The sequence below is a fragment of the Neoarius graeffei genome, chromosome 4 (assembly GCF_027579695.1).
Source record: "Neoarius graeffei isolate fNeoGra1 chromosome 4, fNeoGra1.pri, whole genome shotgun sequence".
In the NCBI taxonomy this organism is placed as follows: Eukaryota; Metazoa; Chordata; class Actinopteri; order Siluriformes; family Ariidae; genus Neoarius; species Neoarius graeffei.
The window spans coordinates 26,666,905-26,690,592 of NC_083572.1; the positions used below are offsets into that span (position 1 = coordinate 26,666,905).

Below are 23,688 nucleotides of genomic sequence, written 5' to 3' on the forward strand. Positions count from 1 at the left end.
GCTGCCGTCAAAATTGCAATAGGTAGTCGCGAGCCACCGTAGCCATGACCCAAGGGTCTGGCGCAGTCCCCTCCCAGGAGGTCCGTGACAGCTGGGAAGGACAATCGACCCAAGACTCCTATGCAGGACCGCTGCCGCGGCCTGCACCCCTGCCTGTGCTCCGCTGCAGTCCTCTCAGGGGAAGAAGAGGACTACAGTGGGGCACAGGCAGGGGTGCAGGCCACAGCAGCGGTCCTGCATAGGAGTCTTGGGTCGCCCGTCGATTGTCCTTCCCAGCTGTCACAGACCTCCTGGGAGGGGACTGCGCCAGACCCTGGGGTCGTGGCTACAGTGGCTCGCGACTACCTATTGCAATTTCGACGGCGACCCCCTACGTTTTCAGGGGTCAGGGTAACATCTGTAAAACACCCGGCTTTGATGTCTGTACTCAAGGAGGTTCAAGAGTTACTTCTAAAAGGGGCCATCTCAGAAGTACTGCCACTAAAAGGGGCCATCTCAGAAGTACAGCGCACAGCTCACTGGGTTCTACTCCAAGTATTTTATTGTTCCCAAAAAAGACGACGGTCATCGGCCTGTTCTTGACCTCAGGCCCTTGAACCCTCAAGGTGCTGCCTTTCAAGATGGTCCACACAAGAGTGGTGATACAGTCCATCTGGCAGGGGGGAGTGGTTCACATCTCTGGACCTAAAGGATGCGTATTTCCACGTCCCAATCTGCCCAGAACACAGGCCCTTCTTGCGCTTTGCCTTCCAGGGCAGGGTGTTCCAGTTCCAGGTCCTTCCTTTTGGCCTTTCCCTGGCCCCAAGGGTTTTTACTCACGTGGTGTCAGCCACGCTGTCCCCCCTCCAGGCTCGAGGTCTGAAAATCCTACCCTACCTGGACAATTGATTCATCTGTGCTCCCTCCCAAGAGCAGGTAGTGCGCGACACAGACACAGTTCTGGCCCACATCCAATCCTTGGGCTTCACTGTCAACCACAAGAAGAGCAACCTGCAACCCCGCCAACAGGTGGAATTCCTTAGCATCTTCCTCGACTCAGTCGGCATGACTGCGTCTCTCTCTCCATGGAGAGTGGACAGCTTGATTGAAATACTGAAGTATTTCTGCTTGGGCAGTCTTGTTATGGCTCACAGAGTCCAGAAGCTGCTGGGTTTGATGGCCGCGGCAGCAGCAGTAATTCCTCTTGGCCTGCTAAGGGCACGCCCCCTGCAGTGCTGGTTCAACACTTTCCATCCGAAAGACGACAGGCAGGTGAGGCTGCGTGTGTCTCGGGCTTGCATCCAAGCTCTACGTCCTTGGAGGCAACCCCCGTGGATGTTGGAGCACATAAACGTCCTCGAATTGAAGGCCATCCATCTTGCTCTTCGAAGATTCCTGCCGGTGTTGCAATACTAACAATGTTCTTGTGAGAACGGACAGCACCTCGGCGGTGTATCATGTGAATCACCAAGGGGGCACAAGGTCCCGGCGGTGCCTCCAGGTAGCGGAGGAGTTGCTGACATGGGCATGGCCACGACTCTCTTCACGGAGGGCAGTGCACATCCTGAGTGTGGAGAACAGAGCAGCCGACATTCTCTCCAGGACGGGGCCACTCCCGGGAGAAAGGAGACTGAACACGGACGTCATCAGCCAGATCTGGATGCGGTACGGTGTTGCACAAGTGGATCTCTTTGTGTCAGCAGAGACAGCACACTGCCCGGAATGGTACTCCCTCATGGGGCAGCCATGGCAGTTACCATGCAGAGTGGATCTTCTGTCACAGGCAGACGGGCGGATCTGGTATCCGAACCCAGGTGCCCTAAGTCTATGGGTTTGGCCCCTGCAGAGTCCATCACTGAGCGGCTAGATGAGTCTGTTCAAGACACTCTCAATAACGGCAGGGCTCCATCTACTAGAGCTTGCTATGCACTCAGATGGAGGATCTTTTCAGATTGGTGTGCCAGCATGGGTCTTGAGCCAGTAGCTTGCCCTGTGCCACGTTTTACGCTTCTTGCAGTCCCATTTGGATCAAGGCAAGGCAGTCAGTACAATAAAGGTCTATGCTTTGGCCATTTCAGCCTTTCACCAAGGCGCAGACAACAGACCCCTGGGTAGGCATCCTTTGATCGGCCAGTTCTTGAAGGGACCCCGCTGGTTGCGTCCGGGTCGCACCTTGCGGGCGCCAAGCTGGGATCTGCCCACAGTCTTAACATTGCTCCCTGAAGGACCGTATGAGCCTATTTCAGACACAGATTTGCAATCTTTGTCCCTTAAGACTGCTTTTCTCTTGGCACTCTGTTCAGCAAAGCAGGTCAGAGAGCTGTGTGCTCTCTCCATTAGCGACGACTGCCGAAGGTGGGAGGCAGGAGGCACTGGCATGTCGCTTTGGCCAAATCCAGCTTTTCTGCCAAAGGTTATTAATCAACAATCCATCAACCAGGTTCTGGAGGTGTCCCAGTTCCAGCCTTTTTCTGCCTCACAGGCAGAGCAGGACAAGTTGCTCACTTTGTGCCCAGTCAGGGCCTTGAGGGCTTATCTGGCCCATACACAGTCCTTGAGGAGAACACACTCAACTTTTTGTCTGTTATGGGGCGGCGAAGCGCAGGCTGCTGCTTTCCAAACAGAGGCTGTCTTATTGGCTGTTGGAGGTTATTTCCCATGCTTACAGGGCTCAGGGTATACCGGTCCCTTCAGGTACGAGGGCTCACTCTACCAGAAGTGTAGCTACGTCTTGGGCTGCTCTTAGGGGTGTGACAGCAGGCGATATCTATGCAGTGGCTTCATGGGCTACGCCATGCACTTTTACCAGATTTTACAGGGTGGACGCAACTCGCCCAGCTCCGGTCGGCGACGCCGCCTTCATGTCCATGACCAAGCGAGATTCTAATGATTAATTTTGGGTTCCTCGTGACTCTTTTAGTATGTGTCATCCCTTTTTTAGACCGTAGTGACGGTCAGAGCGAGGTCGAAACAGATCGTAAGTTACGAAGGTAGCTATGGATCTGTGAGACCGAGGGATGACCATCACTATCCTTGTCGCTCGGACCATCCTGAGGCGCTCAAGGTAGGAGACTGAACCGGGAGCAATCTCTGCTATTTATAACGGGAGTCGTTCTGCTTCCGGAGGTCATGGACATGACTTTGTTGACATAATGGTCTCGGTGATAGGTAGAATGAAGGTGATCATTCCTTTTTTAGACAATAGTGACGGTCATCCCTTAGTCTCACAGATCCATAGTTACCTTCGTAACAAACATATATATATATATATATATATATATATATATATATATATATATATATATATATATGACCCCTCACCGAATCCAGGGACACATGTCGGCCGAAACGAATCCGAGATAATCACAAAAGAAGCATTTTTTTTTCGAAATTTGTGATTTTTTTTTCCATCATGTGCAAGTTGAGATCTTGAAGAATGCAATCAGTATTTCAGATAATAGATTGTTTTGTTGGAAAAGCATACATTTTTTGTTGCAAATTGTCTCGTTTTTGTCAGGACTGTAGCCTGCTGGGGGGTGTGGGTAAATTACCATATGGGCCATTCACATGATGATTTAAGTCTTTTGTTTTTTTTTCCGCGAATCAGCTGTATGATGCGAGTTGAGCGCATGGCTACTTAACTGCATACAGGCATGTAATTTCACTATGGAATGAGTTACTAAACAGAGCACAGAGGAGCTGAAACACCGCGAAGCAAACAGACACACGGTATTTACATCGGAGATAACCATTTCTAGCAAAAAAACCCGCAACCTCGTTTTCCAGATTGAATGGAATACTTGAATGATCGGATGATACACGGACCGTTCTAGGATTACATTCCAACAGAGGCATTGGTGTGTGCAAGGCTCTGTTTCTCTTTCTGATGGGGTAAGTTTATTAATCTAAGGCTTTGTGGTTATTTTTGCATGTAATGGAGAGTGTTGTGGTTTGGGTAAGCCTAGGTCACAACCGGACGTACGATTTTTTGGCCGTGTGATTTTTGGCGTTTCCCAAATCGCTGCGTTTTGTTTGTTCATGGAGAAAGACGCGCGTTGGCCGTAAGTTTGTCTTGCAACCTGAAAAAAACGTAAGCGCCCGTAGAGTTTGTTTGACATGACAAAGAACCTCTGCAGCCGGTCTGCAGCTCAAAAATCAGCACATCACACGCGCGCTCTCGTGCGTTTCATGCGCGCTCTCCGTGTGTTTCTTGCGTTTTTTGCATGTAGACCGGCCATAGGAGCACGTACTGTACGGCCGGTTGTGACCGAGGCTTTACATGAAACTAGTGTTGTGTTAGTTGCGTCATCATCGTGCTATCTTTCTTACGGTGTGAGTAATTTTTCAACCACAAAACGTTAAAGTATACTTTAGGACTTATTTTTGCACTTCATAATTGTGTTGGGCATACTTTTCATGGAAGGAAAATTGACATGGTCATCTTTGTTTACATGAAAGTAGTATCGTGCTAGCTCGTAGGGGGTAGAGCTTTCCTTAATATCATCCAAATGAGCACCATTATGTGCCCGCCCTACACCCAGAGTAGCTGAGATGGAAAACTTTGAGGGCGATTTTCTCCCTTTTCTGTTTTAAGAAGTATACACTTTCAAAAGGCCACACATTCTTCAAATATTGTCAGATCTCCACATGGAAGGCATCATTGGAAAGCTTAGAAACTGTACTTTCTGAATCTGTCAATAACTCAAAATGCCCCCGGGCAGACGTGTCCCTGGATTCTGTGATCTGCCACACATATACATTTTATATATATATACACATATATATATATATATATATATATATATATATATATATATATATATATATATGTATACACACACACACACACATATATATATATATGTGTGTGTGTATATATATATATATATATATATATATATATATATACACACACACACACACACACACACACACACACACTAGTGCATCTCAAAAAATTTGAATATTGTGAAAAAGTTCAATACTTTCCATCAGTTATTTAAGAAAGTGAAAATGTTATATATTATAGACTCATTACACATAAACTAAAATGTTTCAAGCATTTTTCTATTTTAATCAGTATGGCATACAGTACAAAAACATAAAAAAAACCTCAAAATATTAGAATATTTCATTTCAAGTTTGAGTAACAGTATGAACACAGTGTATCTCTCGGTCTAGTTCAGTACACACAACCACAATCATGGGGAAGACTGCTGACTTGACTGTTGTCCAGAAGACGATCACTGATGCCCTCCACAAGGAGGGTAAGCCACAAAAGGTCATTGCTGAAAAGGGTGGCTGGAAAATGTGCACAAGCAACAGGGATGGCCGCAGTCTTGAGAGGATTGTCAAGAAAAGTTGATTCAAGAACTTGGGAGAGCTTCACAAGGAGTGGACTGAGGCTGATGTCAGTGTATCAAGACCCATCACGAACAGACATCTTCAAGAAAGGGGATACAACTTTCGCATTCCTAATATCAAACTACTCCTGAGCCAGAGACAAATGTCAGAAGTGTCTTATCTGGGCTAAGGACAGAAAGAAATGGACTGTTGCTCAGTGGTCCAAAGTCCTCTTTTCAGATGAAAGTACATTTTGCATTTAATTTGGAAATCACGGTTCTAGAGTCTGGAGGAAGAGTGGAGAGGCACAGAATCCAAGGTGTTTGAAGCCCAGTGTGAAGTTTCCACAGTCCGTGATGATTTGGGGTGCCATGTCATCTGCTGGTGTTGGTCCACTGCATTTTATCAAGTCCAAAGTCAGCACAGCCATCTACCAGGAGATTTTAGAGCACTTCATGCTTCCATCTGCTGATGAGCTTTTTGGAGATGCTGATTTCCTTTTCCAGCAGGACTTAGCACCTACCCACAGTGCCAAAACTACTACCAAATGATTTGCTGACCATGATATTACTGTGTTTGATTGGCCAGCCAACTTGCCTGACCTGAACCCCATAGAGAATCTATGGGGTATTGTCAAGAGAAAGATGAGAAACACCCGACCCAAAAATACAGATACGCTGAAGACCACTATCAAAGCAACCTGGGCTTTAAGAACACCTCAGCAGTGCCACAGACTGATTACCTCCATGCCACACCGCCTTGTTACAGTAATTCATGGCAAAGGAGCCCCAACCAAGTATTGAGCGTATAAATGAATATACTTTTCAGAAGTTGGACATTTCTGTATTGTAAATCCTTTTTTTGATTGATCTTAGGGAATATTCTAATAATTTTAGATACTGAATTTCTGATTTTCATGAGCTATAAGCCATAATCATCAAAATTAAAACAAAAAAGGCTTTAAATATTTCACTTTACATGTAATGAATATAGAATATATGAAAGTTTACAATTTTTAATTAAATTATGAAAAAAAGGAACTTTTTCATGGTATTCTAATTTTTTGAGATGCACTAGTATATATATTACATTACATACACACACATACACAGTGGTGCTTGAAAGTTTGTGAACCCCTTAGAATTTTCTATATTTCTGCATAAATATGACCTAAATCATCATCATCATCATCATCAGGTTTTCACTCAAGTCCTAAAAGTAGATAAAGAGAACCCAGTTAAACAAATGAGACAAAATTATTATACTTGGTCATTTATTTATTGAGGAAAACGATCCAAAATTACACATCTGTGAGTGGCAAAAGTATGTGACCCTGATCAACAGATGTTTATTATTACTACTCCATGCCAGGGCTGAACGATATGGACAAAATTTCATATCTCAATATTCATGCCAGATATCTCGATATCGATACGATATGACTACGGGTTCGGTGAAAACCAAGCATTTTTCAGAAAAATAAAAACATCATAATACAAAAAATGTGGAAAGTGCAGTTTTATTTTTAAGAACTCACTGCCAGTCATCAACATTAACATAAATTACGAATAAATAAATTACAAATCAAACATTTTACTGCAGCTCTGCTTTAACAATAAATAACAAATGCATCCGTATTTGTTATTTATTGTATGCTCCCCGGGGAAGAAGGACGTCTGCAGACAGCGGGTCTTGAGTTCAAAGTTTGTTGTAATAAAATGGACCGTTAAACTGATGTAAGGTTCGGTTGTCCAGCTCCACCACAGGTCCGTGGTTGTGGCGAAATGATCGATTTCACGGAGCTCGGATTCAACATTCATTTTACACTCAGAGTTTCGGAATGGCCACTTGATTAAAATGTGTTCGGGATGGTATTTTATAACGCTTGTCCAGCGTCCGAACCATTTTTTTAAAGCCCTCTTTCGAGACTGTGTACACAGGTACCATGTCTTTTGCAATGTGGTATGTTATAGCGTCTGTAATTTCTTTATGTCTGGTGGACGTCGACTCATACGGTGTAACGCTACTGAACACATCAGCAATCAAACTTTGCTTTGGCTTATTTTGGGATGACTGAGAAGTCCCCGGTGTTTCTCTCATTGTCATACACTCTTCGTGCAGCACGCGATGGTGTTGTTTCAGGTGGTGAAACATGTTTGTTGTGCTACCTTGCTTCATCGCAATGTTTGCTAAGCACGACCTGCACAACACCTCACTCTGGTTAACATCGTCCTTTTTGAATCCAAAATACCTCCAAATAACGGAGGATGATTTATGTTTTGGCACCAAGTCAGATTCTGCACCGCCACCGGCCGCATTATCTTCCGCACTCATTTTCTTTCTCTTTTTTAATTTCTCTGCTGTGTCTGTAGTGTGTGCGCGCGTCAGTCTCCGTCTCCCTCACATGTTTGTCATTGGTTGGCTTCAGCTGTCGATCCACAGCAAGCATGAAATAAGGTTTGTGGTTGGCTGGCCTTAGCGGTGCATTCAAGGGCAATCGTAAAAATTATGTTGTTGTGACTGCCAGAGCTGTACATGCAGGGCGAGCGCGGGGAGGGGAAATCTATATCGTCGGTTTTTTGATATTAATATCTTGAATGTTCATATCTAGATATAGATATGATAACGATATATCGTTCAGCCCTACTCCATGCACCAAGCTAACAAACAGAATTAAAACCCTGTTGGCCCATTATAGTGTTCCAGAGCGAGGTGGTGTAATGATGACACCAGGCTACCAGTCCAAAGACGTGAGTTCATTTCCTCTTTTGGCATATATTTTTTGGGGAAAGATTTGCTGCAGGTACAGTGGTGCTTGAAAGTTTGTGAACCCTTTAGAATTTTCTAGATTTCGGCATAAATATGACCTAAAACATCATCAGATTTTCACACAAGTCCTAAAAGTCGATAAAGAGAAACCAGTTAAACAAATGAGACAAAAATATTATACTTGGTCATTTATTTATTAAGGAAAATGATCCAATATTACATATCTGTGAGTGGCAAAAGTATGTGAACCTTTGCTTTCAGTATCTGGTGTGACTCCCTTGTGCAGCAATAACTGCAACTAAACGTTTCCGGTAACTGTTGATCAGTCCTGCACACCGGCTTGGAGGAATTTTAGCCCATTCCTCTGTACAGAACAGCTTCAACTCTGGGATGTTGGTGGGTTTCCTCACATGAACTGCTCGCTTCAGGTCCTTCCACAACATTTCAATTGGGTTAAGGTCAGGACTTCGACTTGGCCATTCCAAAACATTAACTTTATTCTTCTTTAACCATTCTTTGGTAGAACAACTTGTGTGCTTAGAGTCGTTGTCTTGCTGCATGACCCACCTTCTCTTGAGATTCAGTTCATGGACAGATGTTGTGACATTTTCCTTTAGAATTCGCTGGTATAATTCAGAATTCATTGTTCCATCAATGATGGCAAGCCGTCCTGGCCCAGATGCAGCAAAACAGGCCCAAACCATGATACTACCACCACCATGTTTCACAGATGGGATAGGGTTCTTATGCTGGAATGCAGTGTCTTCCTTTCTCCAAACATAACACTTCTCATTTAAACCAAAAAGTTCTATTTTGGTCTCATCCGTCCACAAAACATTTTTCCAATAGCCTTCTGGCTTGTCCACGTGATCTTTAGCAAACTGCAGATGAGCAGCAATGTTCTTTTGAGGAGCAGTGGCTTTCTCCTTGCAACCCTGCCATGCAAACCATTGTTGTTCAGTGTTCTCCTGATGGTGGACTCATGAACATTAACATTAGCCAATGTGAGAGAGGCCTTCAGTTGCTTAGAAGTTACCCTGGGGTCCTTTGTGACCTTGCCGACTATTACACGCCTTGCTCTTGGAGTGATCTTTGTTGGTCGACCACTCCTGGGGAGGATAACAATGGTCTTGAATTTCCTCCATTTGTACACAATCTGCCTGACTGTGGATTGGTGGAGTCCAAACTCTTTAGAAATGGTTTTGTAACCTTTTCCAGCCTGATGAGCATCAACAACACTTTTTCTAGGTCCTCAGAAATCTCCTTTGTTCGTGCCATGATACACTTCCACAAACATGTGTTGTGAAGATCAGACTTTGATAGATCCCTGTTCTTTAAATAAAACAGGGTGCCCACTCACACCTGATTGTCATCCCATTGATTGAAAACACCTGACTCGAATTTCACCTTCAAATGAACTGCTAATCCTAGAGGTTCACATACTTTTGCCGCTCACAGATATGTAATATTGGATCATTTTCCTCAATAAATAAATGACCAAGGATAATATTTTTGTCTCATTTGTTTAACTGGGTTCTCTTTATCTACTTTTAGGACTTGTGTGAAAATGTGATGATGTTTTAGGTCAGGGCTTTTCAAAGTGTGGGGCGCGCCCCCCCTGGGGGGCGCCAGAGTTCTTCAGGGGGGGCGCAACGTGAGGAGCCTTTACCAGAGACAAAATGGATCGATTTTTAGTACCTAAAGCTACAGTGAGTGAGGAGACAGAGTTTGGGCCAAGCAAAAAAACCCAGAGCCTCCAGGATGTTGCGATTTGCAACTCAGCGCAAATTCAACCAATCCCCGCGAATTCAGGGCGGTGTTACAATTATATCCAATCACCGCAACTTTCCCGCAAATTTGACCAATCGTTGGCGTCGTCTTGAAGTGACGTCGACAAACTACCTTCTGCCTTACTTCCGTGTTTACGTTCAAGAGAAGCAGCATGGGAGGACTGGAAAAAGAAGGAAGTATGACCACGATTATTTAAAGTTTGGATTTTCATGGACTGGATCTGAAGATGCTCCACTGCCACAGTGTGTCGTCTGCCAAGAGGTGCTAGCTAACGATGCTATGAGATGTTTAAAATGTGTAAAACAAGATGTTTTAAAAAGCACAGATGTTTAAAATGTGAAAAAGAAAAAAATAAAAATGTGTACAACCTTTTTTTTTTAAATACGAATGGAACATTAAGTATAGCAACAACAAAAATTGTAGGGGGGGGCGCTGTTGTTTATTTGCAAGACAACGACCAGAAACACACAAGTCGTTCTACCAAAGAATGGTTAAAGAAGAATAAAGTTAATGTTTTGGAATGACCAAGTCAAAGTCCTGACCTTAATCCAATCAAAATGTTGTGGAAGGACCTGAAGCGAGCAGTTCATGTGAGGAAACCCACCAACATCCCAGAGTTGAAGCTGTTCTGTACAGAGGAATGGGCTAAAATTCCTCCAAGCCGATGTGCAGGACTGATCAACAATTACCGGAAACCTTTAGTTGCAGTTATTGCTTCACAAGGGGGTCACACCAGATACTGAAAGCAAAGGTTCACATACCTTTGCCAATCACAGATATGTAATATTGGATCATTTTCCTCAAGAAATAAATGACCAAGTATAATATTTTTGTCTCATTTGTTTAACTGGGTTCTCTTTATCTACTTTTAGGACTTGTGTGAAAAACTGATTATGTTTGTCATATTTATGCAGAAATCTAGAAAATTCTAAAGGGTTCACAAACTTTCAAGCACCACTGTACATCCATTCCTGAATTTCAGGACTGTGACGCATTCCAAAACAAGTTGGGATGGGGGCAAATTAGAGCTAATCATGAGATAAAACAATTAAATAATGATGTGATTTGAAACAGATGTCGATCATGATTTGGCACAAAATCAGTATCCAGGAAAGGCCTCACCTTTGAGGAGCAAAGATGGGCCAAGGATCTCCAAGAAACATGAGAAAATTACCAAAATATTTAAAAACAATATTCCTCAAAGAAAGATAGGAAGGGATTTGGATACATCACTCTCTAAGGTGCAACATTAAACATTTCAAGGAAGCTGGAGGCATTTCGGTGAGTAAAGGGCAAGGGTGCAAGCCTAAGCTAAGTTAAGCTAAGCCTAAGTTTTAAATGGTATTTGTGGATGCAAGTCCATATTATAGCACTTGGCAAAGGTTTGCCAAAGTAATCCTGAGCCCATGTGGTTACATCAGCTATAGATGAATGACAGTTCTTGACGCAGTGCCGTCTGAGGGATCAGCGATCACGGGTGTCATCCAGGGAGAAGAAGACCCCCTTGTGTGGTGGAAGCAAGAAGGAACCAGGCGATTTCCACTGATGTCAAGGGTTGCCCGCAAGTACTTGTGCATCTGTGCCACAAGCTGCCCGTCAGAGCGGGTTTTCAGTACAGCGGGCAAAGTTGTACATCCCCTTCGTGTCTTGCTGAAGCCAGAAAAGGTGGATATGTTGGTGTTTTTGGCAAAAAACATTGATTAGAACTGAGGTGCAGCTACAAATGTTTATTGTGTTGGTAGCCTACAATTTGTTTGTTTTTGTTTGTTTGTTATTTATTTTATTTTAGCTAGGCCTATATGGTCTGCTGTACGTTCGCATTAAAAATGATAAAATAATAGGCCTAATTTTAGATGTACATTAAGATTTGCAATAAGATTTGCACTATTAAGATTTGCACGATCAAAATGAATACACGTTTAGGTTTCGCTGACTGTTACATTTGCACTTTCAAAAATGTTAATAAAAGTTGTTAATGCAGTATATGTTTTGATGGGTTTTTTTCTTCAATATTTTAGGCAAATGTAGGCCTAATGCTATTATGTTTTATGTTAGACCAGAGGGCCTCGTAAGGGGCCTTGTAATATTGATAAAATAATTTAAAAAATCACCAACATCAATGTACGGTTAGCTTATAAGGTTAAAATAATGTAAATGACCGCGCAAAATCGAAAAAAATCTAATATGTCCCCTAAGGCACACCATAGCCTGGGGTACTCCACTTCCACGAGATCTCTCCAATGAGTTGTGTTTTGAGTAGGTTACATGAGTAACAACAAGGTAAAATAATATAACGTATGACATTTGGGATGTGGGTAATAAACGTTTGAAATGTCATCTACTGAAGAAACGGAAGAAAACATCGTAGCGTAAACTGTTAGGTTTCTGGTGGGAATTAGCAATGCGCTTGCTATCTTTGTTGGGTGTGTTAAACCGTATGGATTTAAGTGGAATAATTGTAAGGAGTTATGTGATCAAGACAACGTTTTAAGCAAGGTAAGACCATTTGATTATTAATTTCCCCGCCATGGCATGACGTGGGCCCATATGATTTTGCCTTGTGCAGCTATCACGCATTTGAATTAGGTTCGCCTCATTTGCGCTGAAGAATATGGTTTATCGCGCAGTCTAAACGGACTTGGGTGTTGGTTGATTCTTTTTCTTTTCTTTTTTTTTATTTCCCATGCTTGAAAGGGTATGATCCTGCTCATCGTGTACTTTTTTTGATGGAGTAGGTGAAATAGTGCTGCAAATGGCGTTTCAACGCAGACATGTGTAAACGACAGTTGAATGCTATTTTCAAGATGAAGGAAGAGTTGCGTGATGCTTTGAAATATCTCTTAATCCATTCATCAATGCACAAAATTCGCTTTGCTGCTTAATCCATACCACAATGCACACAATTCGCTATGCTGCTTTTAAATAGTACATTTGAGGCATAGGCGCAGGTCTGGACAAGGTCCGCCGGTATAGGCGCACGTTACACAGTAGGCCGAAACAAGATATTATTTTTTTCTCGGTAATACCGTATACCCCGGGAAAACACAGAGACAGTTTAAAGGTATCAAAATTTGGATACCGCCCAACCCTAGTCCCCACTGTCCCAAATAGAGAATGTATGGTGGATTTTGAAAGGAAAAACATGACAATGACCCTGTACTGTTGCACGTCTTAAAGCGTGTTTACAAGAAGAATGGGATAAAATAACACCTGAAATCCTTCATTACTTGGTGTCTTCAGTCCCTAAACATCATTTAAATGTTGTGAAAAGGAACATTATAAAAGTGATAAATGCCTCACTGTCCCAACTTTTTTTTTGGAACATGTTCCAAGAACCAAAATTGAAATGTGTTTATTTTGAAAAAAAAAAATCATTAGGCAAAACATCAAATCGTGTACTGTTGTATTGTTTTGAGTACAATACAGGTCAATGATTATTTACAAATCATTGTTTTCAGTTTTAATTTCGACACACCATCCCAACTTTTTCTGATTTGTGGTTGTAGCAACAGAAACAAAATTATCCAAGGGAAAATGAATGGAATCATGTACTGGAAAATTCTTGAAAAGAAGCTGTTCCCATCCACTAGGATGATGAGAATGAGATATGGGTGGACTAACCATCAGGTCAATGAACCAAAATGTACTGCAAAGGAGACTCTCAATTTGTTCCATAGGAAGAAAAAGGGGAGAAAAAAAAGGGCTGGTATGGCGCAATCACCATACTTAAATCCAACAGAAAATTTGAAGAATGAACTACCGTATTTTTCGGACTATAAGTCGCACTTTTTTTCATGGTTCGGCTTGCCATGCGACTTATACTCCGGTGCGACGTATATATGTTTTTTTTGTTTTTTTTTTCACCGCGGAATAACTGGAGCTGATGCTGAGTCTGACGACAGCCACGCAGAAGAAGAGGAAACGGCGCTTCATCTGCCGCTGGAGGCAGAGTTGTTGAGAAGCGACACCGAGGATGAGGAATTCAATGGATTTGCTGATTTGGAGTGAAATCATCAGCTTGATAAACTTGATTGGCCTGTGTTTTATTATTAATGATAGGCCTATAGTTATTTAAATAAGTTATGTAGTGATTTTAGGCAGTGCTTAATTTGTGAAGTGGGAGGTCCCGGAACGCAGGAGGTGGGTGGGTCCGGCGACTCAAAAAAAAAAAAAAAAGGCGGGGGATGGTTTACTATAACTTTACGCACATGCGCTTATTGTGTGTGTAAAATAATAATAATAATAATAATAATAATAATAATATCAGACATTATGATCTTAGAAAACGCTTTAGTGACAAACAGTTACAGACAGTAATATGTCGTGATATTATATTATAAAATATTAATTTTTATTAGTCTATATATTAAATTATATATTACATTTATCTTCTAAAATAACAGACTGTACTCATCACAACCGGTTTATTTCACCATTGGAGATCAGATCACACAAAACATGAGTTAAATGACTCATTTTAAGGATTTAAGTAGGGGATTTAAAAGCGGTTGTTGTTGGTTTTTTTTTTCACTAGACGGTTGTTTTTACTACCGTACCTGTCTTTGGAGATGATATACCTATAGCCTACTTGACCTCTGATTTGATGAAATAAAATTCGACAAAAATGAAGAATGACACTCCTCGATGATGACTACAGCTTTAATAACACAGATGAAAGAGCCATGGGGCGATAATAAGCCCTACCGGTAAAAATATTCTAAAAGCAAACTGATTAATGCATCAGTAATAGGCTACTAATATTAGTTATAATAATAATATAGGCTATTGGTAATAACGATAGTGATAGTATTAAAGATAGTAGTAGATATTTAAAATAATCAGACTAGGCTACTTACAGGGCAAAGGGCGCGTTATCACTGCTCAGCTGTTCGTTTATTAAATAAACAATGCAGTCGCGCAGTAACCACGCGCCGCTTATCAGATACAATCACAGATTCTATGGATAGAATAACCCTTCAAAAAAGTGCGACTTATAGTCCGGTGCGACGTATATATGTTTTTTTCATCTTCATAATGCATTTTTTGGCTGATGCGACTTAAACTCCGGAGCGACGTATAGTCCGGAAAATACGGTAAATATCATGATTCACCATTTCATTTACAGCTTGGTTACAATCAGGGTGTGTTACATAGAAATACAGCTAGGTCCATAAATATTTGGACAGAGGCAACATTTTTCTAATTTTGGTTCTGTACATTACCATAATGAATTGTGAACAAAACAATTCAGATGCAGTTGAAGTTCAGATTTTCAGCTTTAATTCAGTGGGTTAAACAAAATGATTGCATAAAAATGTGAGGAACTAAAGCATTTTTTAAAACACAATCCCTTCATTTCAGGGGCTCAAAAGTAATTGGACAAATTAAATAATTGTAAATAAAGTGCTCATTTCTAATACTTGGTTGAAAACCCTTTGTTGGCAATGACTGCCTGAAGTCTTGAACTCATGGACATCATCAGACGCTGTGTTTCCTCCTTTTTAATGCTCTGCCAGGCCTTTACTGCAGTGGTTTTCAGTTGATGTTTGTTTGTGGGCCTTTCTGTCTGAAGTTTAGTCTTTAACAAGTGAAATGCATGCTCAATTGGGTTGAGATCAGGTGACTGACTTGGTCATTCAAGAATATTCCACTTCTTTGCTTTAATAAACTCCTGGGTTGCTTTGGCTTTATGTTTTGGGTCATTGTCCATCTGTATTATGAAACGCCGACCAATCAGTTTGGCTGGATTTGAGCACACAGTATGTCTCTGAATACCTCAGAATTCATCCGGCTGCTTCTGTCCTGTGTCACATCATCAATAAACACTAGTGACCCAGTGCCACTGGCAGCCATGCATGCCCAAGCCATCACACTGCCTCTGCCATGTTTTACAGATGATGTGGTATGCTTTGGATCATGAGCTGTACTATGCCTTCGCCATACTTTTTTCTTTCCATCATTCTGGTAGAGGTTGATCTTGGTTTCATCTGTCCAAAGAATGTTCTTCCAGAACTGTGCTGGCTTTTTTAGATGTTTTTTAGCAAAGTCCAATCTAGCCTTTTTATTCTTGAGGTTTATGAGTGGCTGGGTTTTTTTCCTGTTTTCGCAGCTTAAGGATGGCTTGTTTCACCTGCATGGAGAGCTCCTTTGACCGCATGTTTTCTTCACAGCAAAATCTTCCAAATGCAAGCACCACACCTCAAATCAACTCCAGGCCTTTTATCTGCTTAATTGAGAATGACATAATGAAGGAATTTCCCACACCTGCCCATGAAATAGCCTTTGAGTCAATTGTCCAATTACTTTTGGTCCCTTTAAAAACAGGGTGGCACATGTTAAGGAGCTGAAACTCCTAAACCCTTTATCCAATTTTAATGTGGATACCCTCAAATGAAAGCTGAAAGTCTGGACTTTATGTCCATGTCCATTATGTAACTATAACTTGAATATTTTCAGTAAACAGGTAAAAAAAAAAATTGTCAGTGTCCAAATATATATGGACCTAACTGTACATTGTTATAAGACTTCATGTAAAGCGAGACTGCCTTTCAATTTCATAAAATCAGTAAAATTTAGTTCCCTCTGAAATTTGACCATTGTGATACATGTTTTTCTGTAATATCTCACAAAATATCAGGCCATTCTGTGGCTGGGAAGTTATTTAATTTGAGGGGACTCCCTAGCAAATGTACATTAAATCGCACGTCACACAGTCAATCAGACAGAGGAAGTCCGTGTGTGCATGTGCAGGTTTATCTTTAACTGTGCACTGACAGTTGCATCATTTTGTCACCAAATGAACAACTGATCACACTGAGATGCTCGCTGACCACCGATATTTATTAGTTTGGTCCTGCGTTTCATTTCCTTTGCAACAGAAGGTCTTTTCTTCTCACTCTCCGTTACTGTAGTCTGTCTTCCACGTTTCATTCGCACACTCATGTCCTCCATTTTTCTCTCCTGTTTCAAATTTGTATCCCACAATGCCTTGCGCATACAGGGAAAGCCCACCACGTGATGCATGACGTAGTATCTTGAATTGGGTCATGTTGAAGCAGGCAAAAATAGCAGAGAATTTAGGGCCACATGACCCTAAATTCATTAATTGTTCTATTAGGGAGGGGAAAAAAACTAATAAAATTGGAAGTCTGTGATTTGAATTCAGCAGCTTTCGGTCCACTAAACAAAAATAATTGGGTGTCAGGGAAAATTATTTTGATGACCAACACTTGAAAAATATGAAAGGCAGCCTACTTTTAATATTTCAAATAAATGGAATTCTAAATAGTGACTTATTATTTTCCAGATCCTGTCAGATACAATTTCTGAAGTCAAAAGCTACAGCTGAAAAGGATTTAGAAGTTTTACCAAATCTAGCATTCAGTATCACAGACACTACATGCACATGTATAAGCTCATTATGTATGTAAATATATAAAACCAGTGTTGATAATTTTTATTTTGTATTTTTAACACAAATACTTGTTCAGTCAGAAAAATGAATAGCAGCATGGTATGAATTTTGAATTTTAGCTAAAATGACAGCCAGTTATCACCCTGATTGTGTCATAGCCATCAAACAGTTGTTGTGTAGAACAGGGGTTTTCAAAGTGTGGGAGAGTCAGCCCCCCCTCAGAGAGCAAATAAACAACAGCACCCCCCCCCCCCACAATTTTTGTTGTTGCTATACTTAATGTTCCATTCGTATTTTAAAAAAATGGTTATTGTACACATTTTTATTTTTTTCTTTTACACATTTTAAATATCTGTGCTTTTTAAAACATCTTTTTTTTTTACACATTTTAAACATCTGTGCTTTTCTTTTTAAAACATCTTGTTTTACACATTTTAAACATCTCATAGCATCGTTAGCTAGCACCTCTTGGCAGACAACACACTGTGGCAGTGGAGCATCTTCAGATCCAGTCCATGAAAATCCAAACTTTAAATAATCGTGGTCATACTTCCTTCTTTTTTCAGTCCCCCCAGGATTCCGCGGGCCTTTTTTGTGATTGTTGTGGGCTAAAATGTCTGATGTTGCGGGGGGTTTTCCAAAAAATTGCGATGAAAGCTGCGGTGTTTTTTAGGTTTTTGTTGCGATTACATTGCGGGAGGAAGTGAAAGTTGCGAGAAACTGTTGCGATTTTCTCTTTTTGTGATTAAAACTGAGTGATATGTTAAACATTAAGTTATTACTGAAAAACTATTGATTAAAAAACAGACACTGAGAAATGGTCCTATAAACAACTTTACCAATATAAAAGATTACCAGGACTACAAAAATGCAGAAAAATAGGCTTTACTTATCCAAATGCACCTGTTGGTTCAAAAGTTAAAGTGCAGAGAACCTCACAGCACAACATGAAGTTACCTTAAAATATAATATAAATGCCTCAGCTTTCATGTAAGAAAAAAAAAACTATTAATACTAGTACTGTGTGCAGACAGTCTCTCCTGAAGACTTAATTAAACAATAATTATAAACTAATAAAATAAATGGCTCAGGCTTCATAGAAGAAAAAAACAATTTGAACAGAATCTCACAGTATGATGCTGAAGCTGCCTAAACAATGGAAAATAAAATACCATTTTGGCAAAAATGTTGGCAGCCATTAATTTCTTGTATTAAGTAAAAAAATAATGCAAAGTGCACACAGTCCTTCACTGTAAACATAACACACTTTCAGTAACAGAATTTAAGCCTACATAAACATTGTCTCATACATGCAGTGTTGCCAGATACTGCTGACGTTTTCCAGTCCAAAATATGTTCAAAATCCACCAAAATGCACTTAAAACCGCCCAATCTGGCAACACCGCGCGCATGCTGCTTCTCTTGAACGTATACACGGAAGTAAGGCAGAAGGTAGTTTGTCGACGTCACCTCAAGACGACGCCAACGATTGGTCAAATTTGCGGGAGGGTTGCGGTGATTGGATATAACTGCAACACCACCCTGAATTCGCGGGGATTGGTTGAATCGCAACATCGCGAAATCCTGGAGGGTCTGGTTTTTTGCTTGGCCCAGACTCTGTCTCCTCACTCACTGTAGCTTTAGGTACTAAAAATCGATCCATTTTGTGATCTGGCAAAGGCTAGCTGAAGTTTGCTATATGTCCGCAATAGTAACTTATTCTGGCTTATGTTTCCTCACGTTGTGCCCCCCCCCCGAAGAACTCTGGCGCCGCCCAGGGGAGGCGCGCCTCACACTTTGAAAAGCCCTGGTGTAGAAGAATGAGCCAAAATCCCACCTGAACACTGTGAGAGATTAGGGTTTTTTTTTTTCCATACAGGAAGTATCTTGAAGCTTTCATTCCAAACAAAGCCTTCTCCACCAAGGATTAAATAAAATTTTGATTAACATGTTCAATACTTTTTTTCCTGTGACATTTCATTTTATTGCACACCTTTTTTATGGATTGGAATTACACAGGTTTTTTTTTTTTCTGGGTAGTATTATTGCATTAATATCAATGCCTGCTCAACATTTCATGGTAACAGCTGCACTGGAAATAAGTTTAATAGAAAGATAGTTGATGTGTACTTATTTCCCTGCACTGTATTTATTTACAGTCTGGTACATTTTGTTTACAACATTAAACCTGTTTGTACCAAATTTTTTACTTTATTCTTCTACAGACAAAAACTGTTTTGCATCGTTTATGATTCAGAAATGTAAAAAAAATCATATTTTTTCCTTCATTCAGATTGTGTGCAAAACAATAAGAATCAAATTGACTAGTGAATTGTGAAGCTAGTCTCATGAATCAAACTGAATCATGAACAGAGAGCATTACTACACAGCACATTTAGTTAACTGTTTTAGTTTCTTCTGAAGAACTATGGATTTTGGCTGTTGCTAATTCTTTATATTCTTTGAATTTACTCAAAACAAAACTTAAATGTTGAATTTATATAAAATATAGGTGCTTATTCCTCAGGTAATTAGCCTGAGCCTATAAACTGAAGTCTTTCAAAATGACAGCAAAACAAATGACATGGTCACACTTCAGACGTCTTAAATGGTTACTCAAGTTGTCCTTTTACAGCCTATTTCATCGGTCAATATTTGACATTATTTTACACATTGGAATAGAGAGAACACTGACAATTTCATGAGGCACACTAAGCACGAGAACAAAAAGAGTAATGAAAAAAATCTTTGCTGTTAACATACAGTACTACCTCCTGTTCAACAGAGTTTAGCTTAATGGTATGCTTAAACACTATTTTCTAGCATGAGGGTATAATCGAATAACAAATACAAAAGGCATTTCTATAAGTCACTCTGGATAATGTCGTCTGCTAAATGCTGTGAATGTAAATGGGAGCTGGGGATAAAGGTTTTCTAGTCACTAATTTATTATACAATCCCCTATTATCTGAAATTGCTTTTCACAAAGCTTCCTTGGCAAGGCATACATATTCCTAGAGCCAGATTTGCTTGATGAGGTACATCAGTCATATTACGTCATACTAATGTGATACCAAGGAATACTGATGGTTAGCAACAAATTGCTGCTCCTGCTGAAACAACTTATTGATAAAAGAACGAATCAAAATAGGCAAAACAATGTTAAATGCATCTTACCCCAAGCAAGCACACTTTCAACTCTCTGAGTGACATTTTGATCCTTCAAAAAAAGAAAACGTTCCTAAACATCCTAGATTGTTTCATAAAAGTTATCACCATCTGCTACTATGTTTTGACGTAAGCTATAGCTATCTGTCCAGCAGATTACCCCTGCGTCTCGTCTACAACAAATATGACAATATATAACTGGTATGGAGATATGTCCAGATACCCAAAAACGTTTTATCAACTACACGAAAAGTAAACTGACGAATGTTTACGCTAAAATCTTAAACAGTTTCGTTATTAACTCGTCATACAGACACATAGCAATACAGTAACCACCATCTTGAAAGGCCTGGCGTGTCACGAGAGACTCATACCCGAAAATCTATTCGCGAGTGAAGCGCAGCCTGAGTGGCGCGCATGCGCGGCCTAAGGAACCCTGAACGAATCACTCACTCAGATAACTCGCTACTCCCGAATCAAACTAATGCTCCGTTTACACGTAGCCGGATATCTATGAAGACACATATTTATTTATGCGGTTGCACCTCTCATTTACACGTAAACGGAGGTTTCAGTCACTGAAAACTGATATCTTTGAAAACTCCGTTTTCTTGCCTGCGTGTAAATAGTGGAAAACGGAGTTTTAGGTTTTCCCGACGTCACGATATGCGTCACAGAACAATATTTGCGTCAAGCGCTCAATATTTTGGTTTGATGGTTTCATGGATGCAACACGGGTGGTCGTCCTTTTTACATATTTGCAAACACTTTTGGTTTGTTTCCATTTGCAAATAGGACAACTCAGGCCCGGCGCCAGGAACAGTTTACTAAGGGGGCAATTAGAAATCGCAAGGGGGCAAATATTTTTCATATAGTGTGTAGTAGTGATGGCGGTCTGACAACGTGTTTCAAGCAATTAACTGCGCCAACCACAAAACCACGGCCCCGAAGGTTGCTTATGGGAAAATCATGTGGCATATTACCAGGGCAGTTGCGCTTTATCAACTCCCGTGCCCACCTGTTAACCCTCCCCTCCATTTTTCTCACAGACACGTGGTACAACCGGAAAGATGCCAAACATAAAACAACACACACAAACCTATAGGCAAGTCCTTTACATTTAAAATACATACAAATAGCTCCGCGGCATGAAAACAAAACATCAATGCAAGTCTACGGTACTTGGCTCGGCGGCCAAAATCTCATCTCATCTCATTATCTCTAGCCGCTTTATCCTTCTACAGGGTCGCAGGCAAGCTGGAGCCTATCCCAGCTGACTACGGGCGAAAGGCGGGGTACACCCTGGACAAGTCGCCAGGTCATCACAGGGCTGACACATAGACACAGACAACCATTCACACTCACATTCACACCTACGGTCAATTTAGAGTCACCAGTTAACCTAACCTGCATGTCTTTGGACTGTGGGGGAAACCGGAGCACCCGGAGGAAACCCACGCGGACACGGGGAGAACATGCAAACTCCACACAGAAAGGCCCTCGCCGGCCCCAGGGCTCGAACCCAGGACCTTCTTGCTGTGAGGCGACAGCGCTAACCACTACACCACCGTGCCGCCGCGGCCAAAATCATAATTTAAAAAAATCAACAGACCCCGCGGCTGCACCAGTAATAGCCTTTCTGACTCGCACCGAGTCAACGCTAACCACTTAATCCGCGATCCCAGTTTAGGCGTGTAGGGGACAAAACACTCTGAAGTGATGAATTTTCACCCCCGCTGCATGGGGGGTGACGTCAACGACACATATTCTTACGCTATTTGCGCACAAAGCGGACCATATATGAACGTATACACCAACATAAACGGAGATAAACTTAGCCTATAGAAAGAAAATGGATTCACAATATTGTGATTGAATTCGTTTAATTTGGAGGGGGAAAGACTACTCCCGTAAACTGACTGCATATTACAGGATTGTGCACTTGTAAGTGTACATGTAAAACCCCCGCTCGCATGACCCCTCCCCTTGTCCTTATCACAGGTCTGTGTGTGCGCGGCTGTGTCAGCATTTCACACATACACCCGCAATAACTAGTAGTCCCCAGTAGTTAGGATTGATACATATGTCTAAAACAGGGTTAATATTAAATTCAGGCTTTTTGAAATAATCCTACCTTAATACAGTTGAATTCTACTATTGCAACGTAAGAATCATAACAACCAATCAGATTTGTTCTACCATGCCAGTTTTAGTAGTGATTTATGTGAAATGTATTTTGTGCAATGCGCAACCACTTAATATTTCATATTTGAAAATGCAAATTATTAATACGTCTATAATACATTATATTTTCATAAGAAAACAATTAAGTGATCTGAGTCTCCGTTGAGGGGGCGGGGCTGTAGCCACGAGGGGGCGACGCCCCCTTTCGCCCCCCCATGGCGCCGGGCCTGGGACAACTGCTTTATGAGGAGCAGAGGAGAAGGACTGCGAGGAGGGTCACAGTTTTTCAGGCACTTTTCCTCCCACCAAGACAAAGGCTTGCTGCTTACCAATGCCGCCGCCGTCATGTCATTTGTATTTTCATGATTCTGATAAGCTAATATGGCTTTATACTTCTCCTTATACTGCCACCTATATGTTTGGCATGCTCATAATAGCGCTTAGCCGCGTATCTAAGCGGGTCCGTGTAAATGCAGATGGAGAACGGTCTGGTGTAATCGTGGATATTTTTGAAAACGGAGAGGCGGGGTTATCCGTTTCTATACATACCCGGGTACGTGTAAACTAAGCATAAGTTAGGTTTACCAGACATCTCCGTTTTCGGTAGCTTGTCCCCGAAAAAGTCCCCGTTTTTAACCATGACCGACATACCAGGGGTGAAAAAAGACCGAGAAAAAAAAAACAGAATGAAACATCTGCCAGATTTCAGGAGACGCCTCGTGTATTGTTTTGTGGATCACTTGAAGATGGGCTCAGGCCAAAAGCAGAGATGATCTAGAACACTGGTGCGGATCCAAAATAGTTTAATATGCCAGCCGTTTTTTATTTAATTAATAAGGTTTAAAAACAAATAAACAAAATAAATAGAGCGGCAGCTACAATTATTGACACCTTAATGATCTTTTGGCCATTGCAAAAGTACAAAATACTTTCAATACGTAAATTGTGCATGAATAATTACTCAGACTTCCACTGGGAAAAAGAAATGAGTTGATTCCCGATTACTTAGCGTATCAGATCACGTGACACTGTTCCACAAT

The 23,688-nt window shown here is 41.2% G+C and overlaps 1 protein-coding gene across 3 annotated transcripts in view; it reads right to left on the reverse strand.

Annotated features, from left to right (window-relative positions):
* rab22a (RAB22A, member RAS oncogene family) overlaps positions 1–20,842 on the reverse strand; it is a 205,055-nt gene extending 184,213 nt beyond the window's left edge. For all 3 annotated transcript variants that reach the window (XR_009654511.1, XR_009654510.1, XM_060919073.1), the window contains exon 1: positions 20,474–20,842. Coding sequence is in view for 1 of the 3 variants with exons in the window: in XM_060919073.1 (XP_060775056.1) it covers positions 20,474–20,509 (36 nt within the window). In the remaining 2 variants the exon portion in view is untranslated. The remainder of the gene's footprint in view (positions 1–20,473) is intronic.
* Between the last annotated feature and the right edge of the window lie 2,846 nt (positions 20,843–23,688).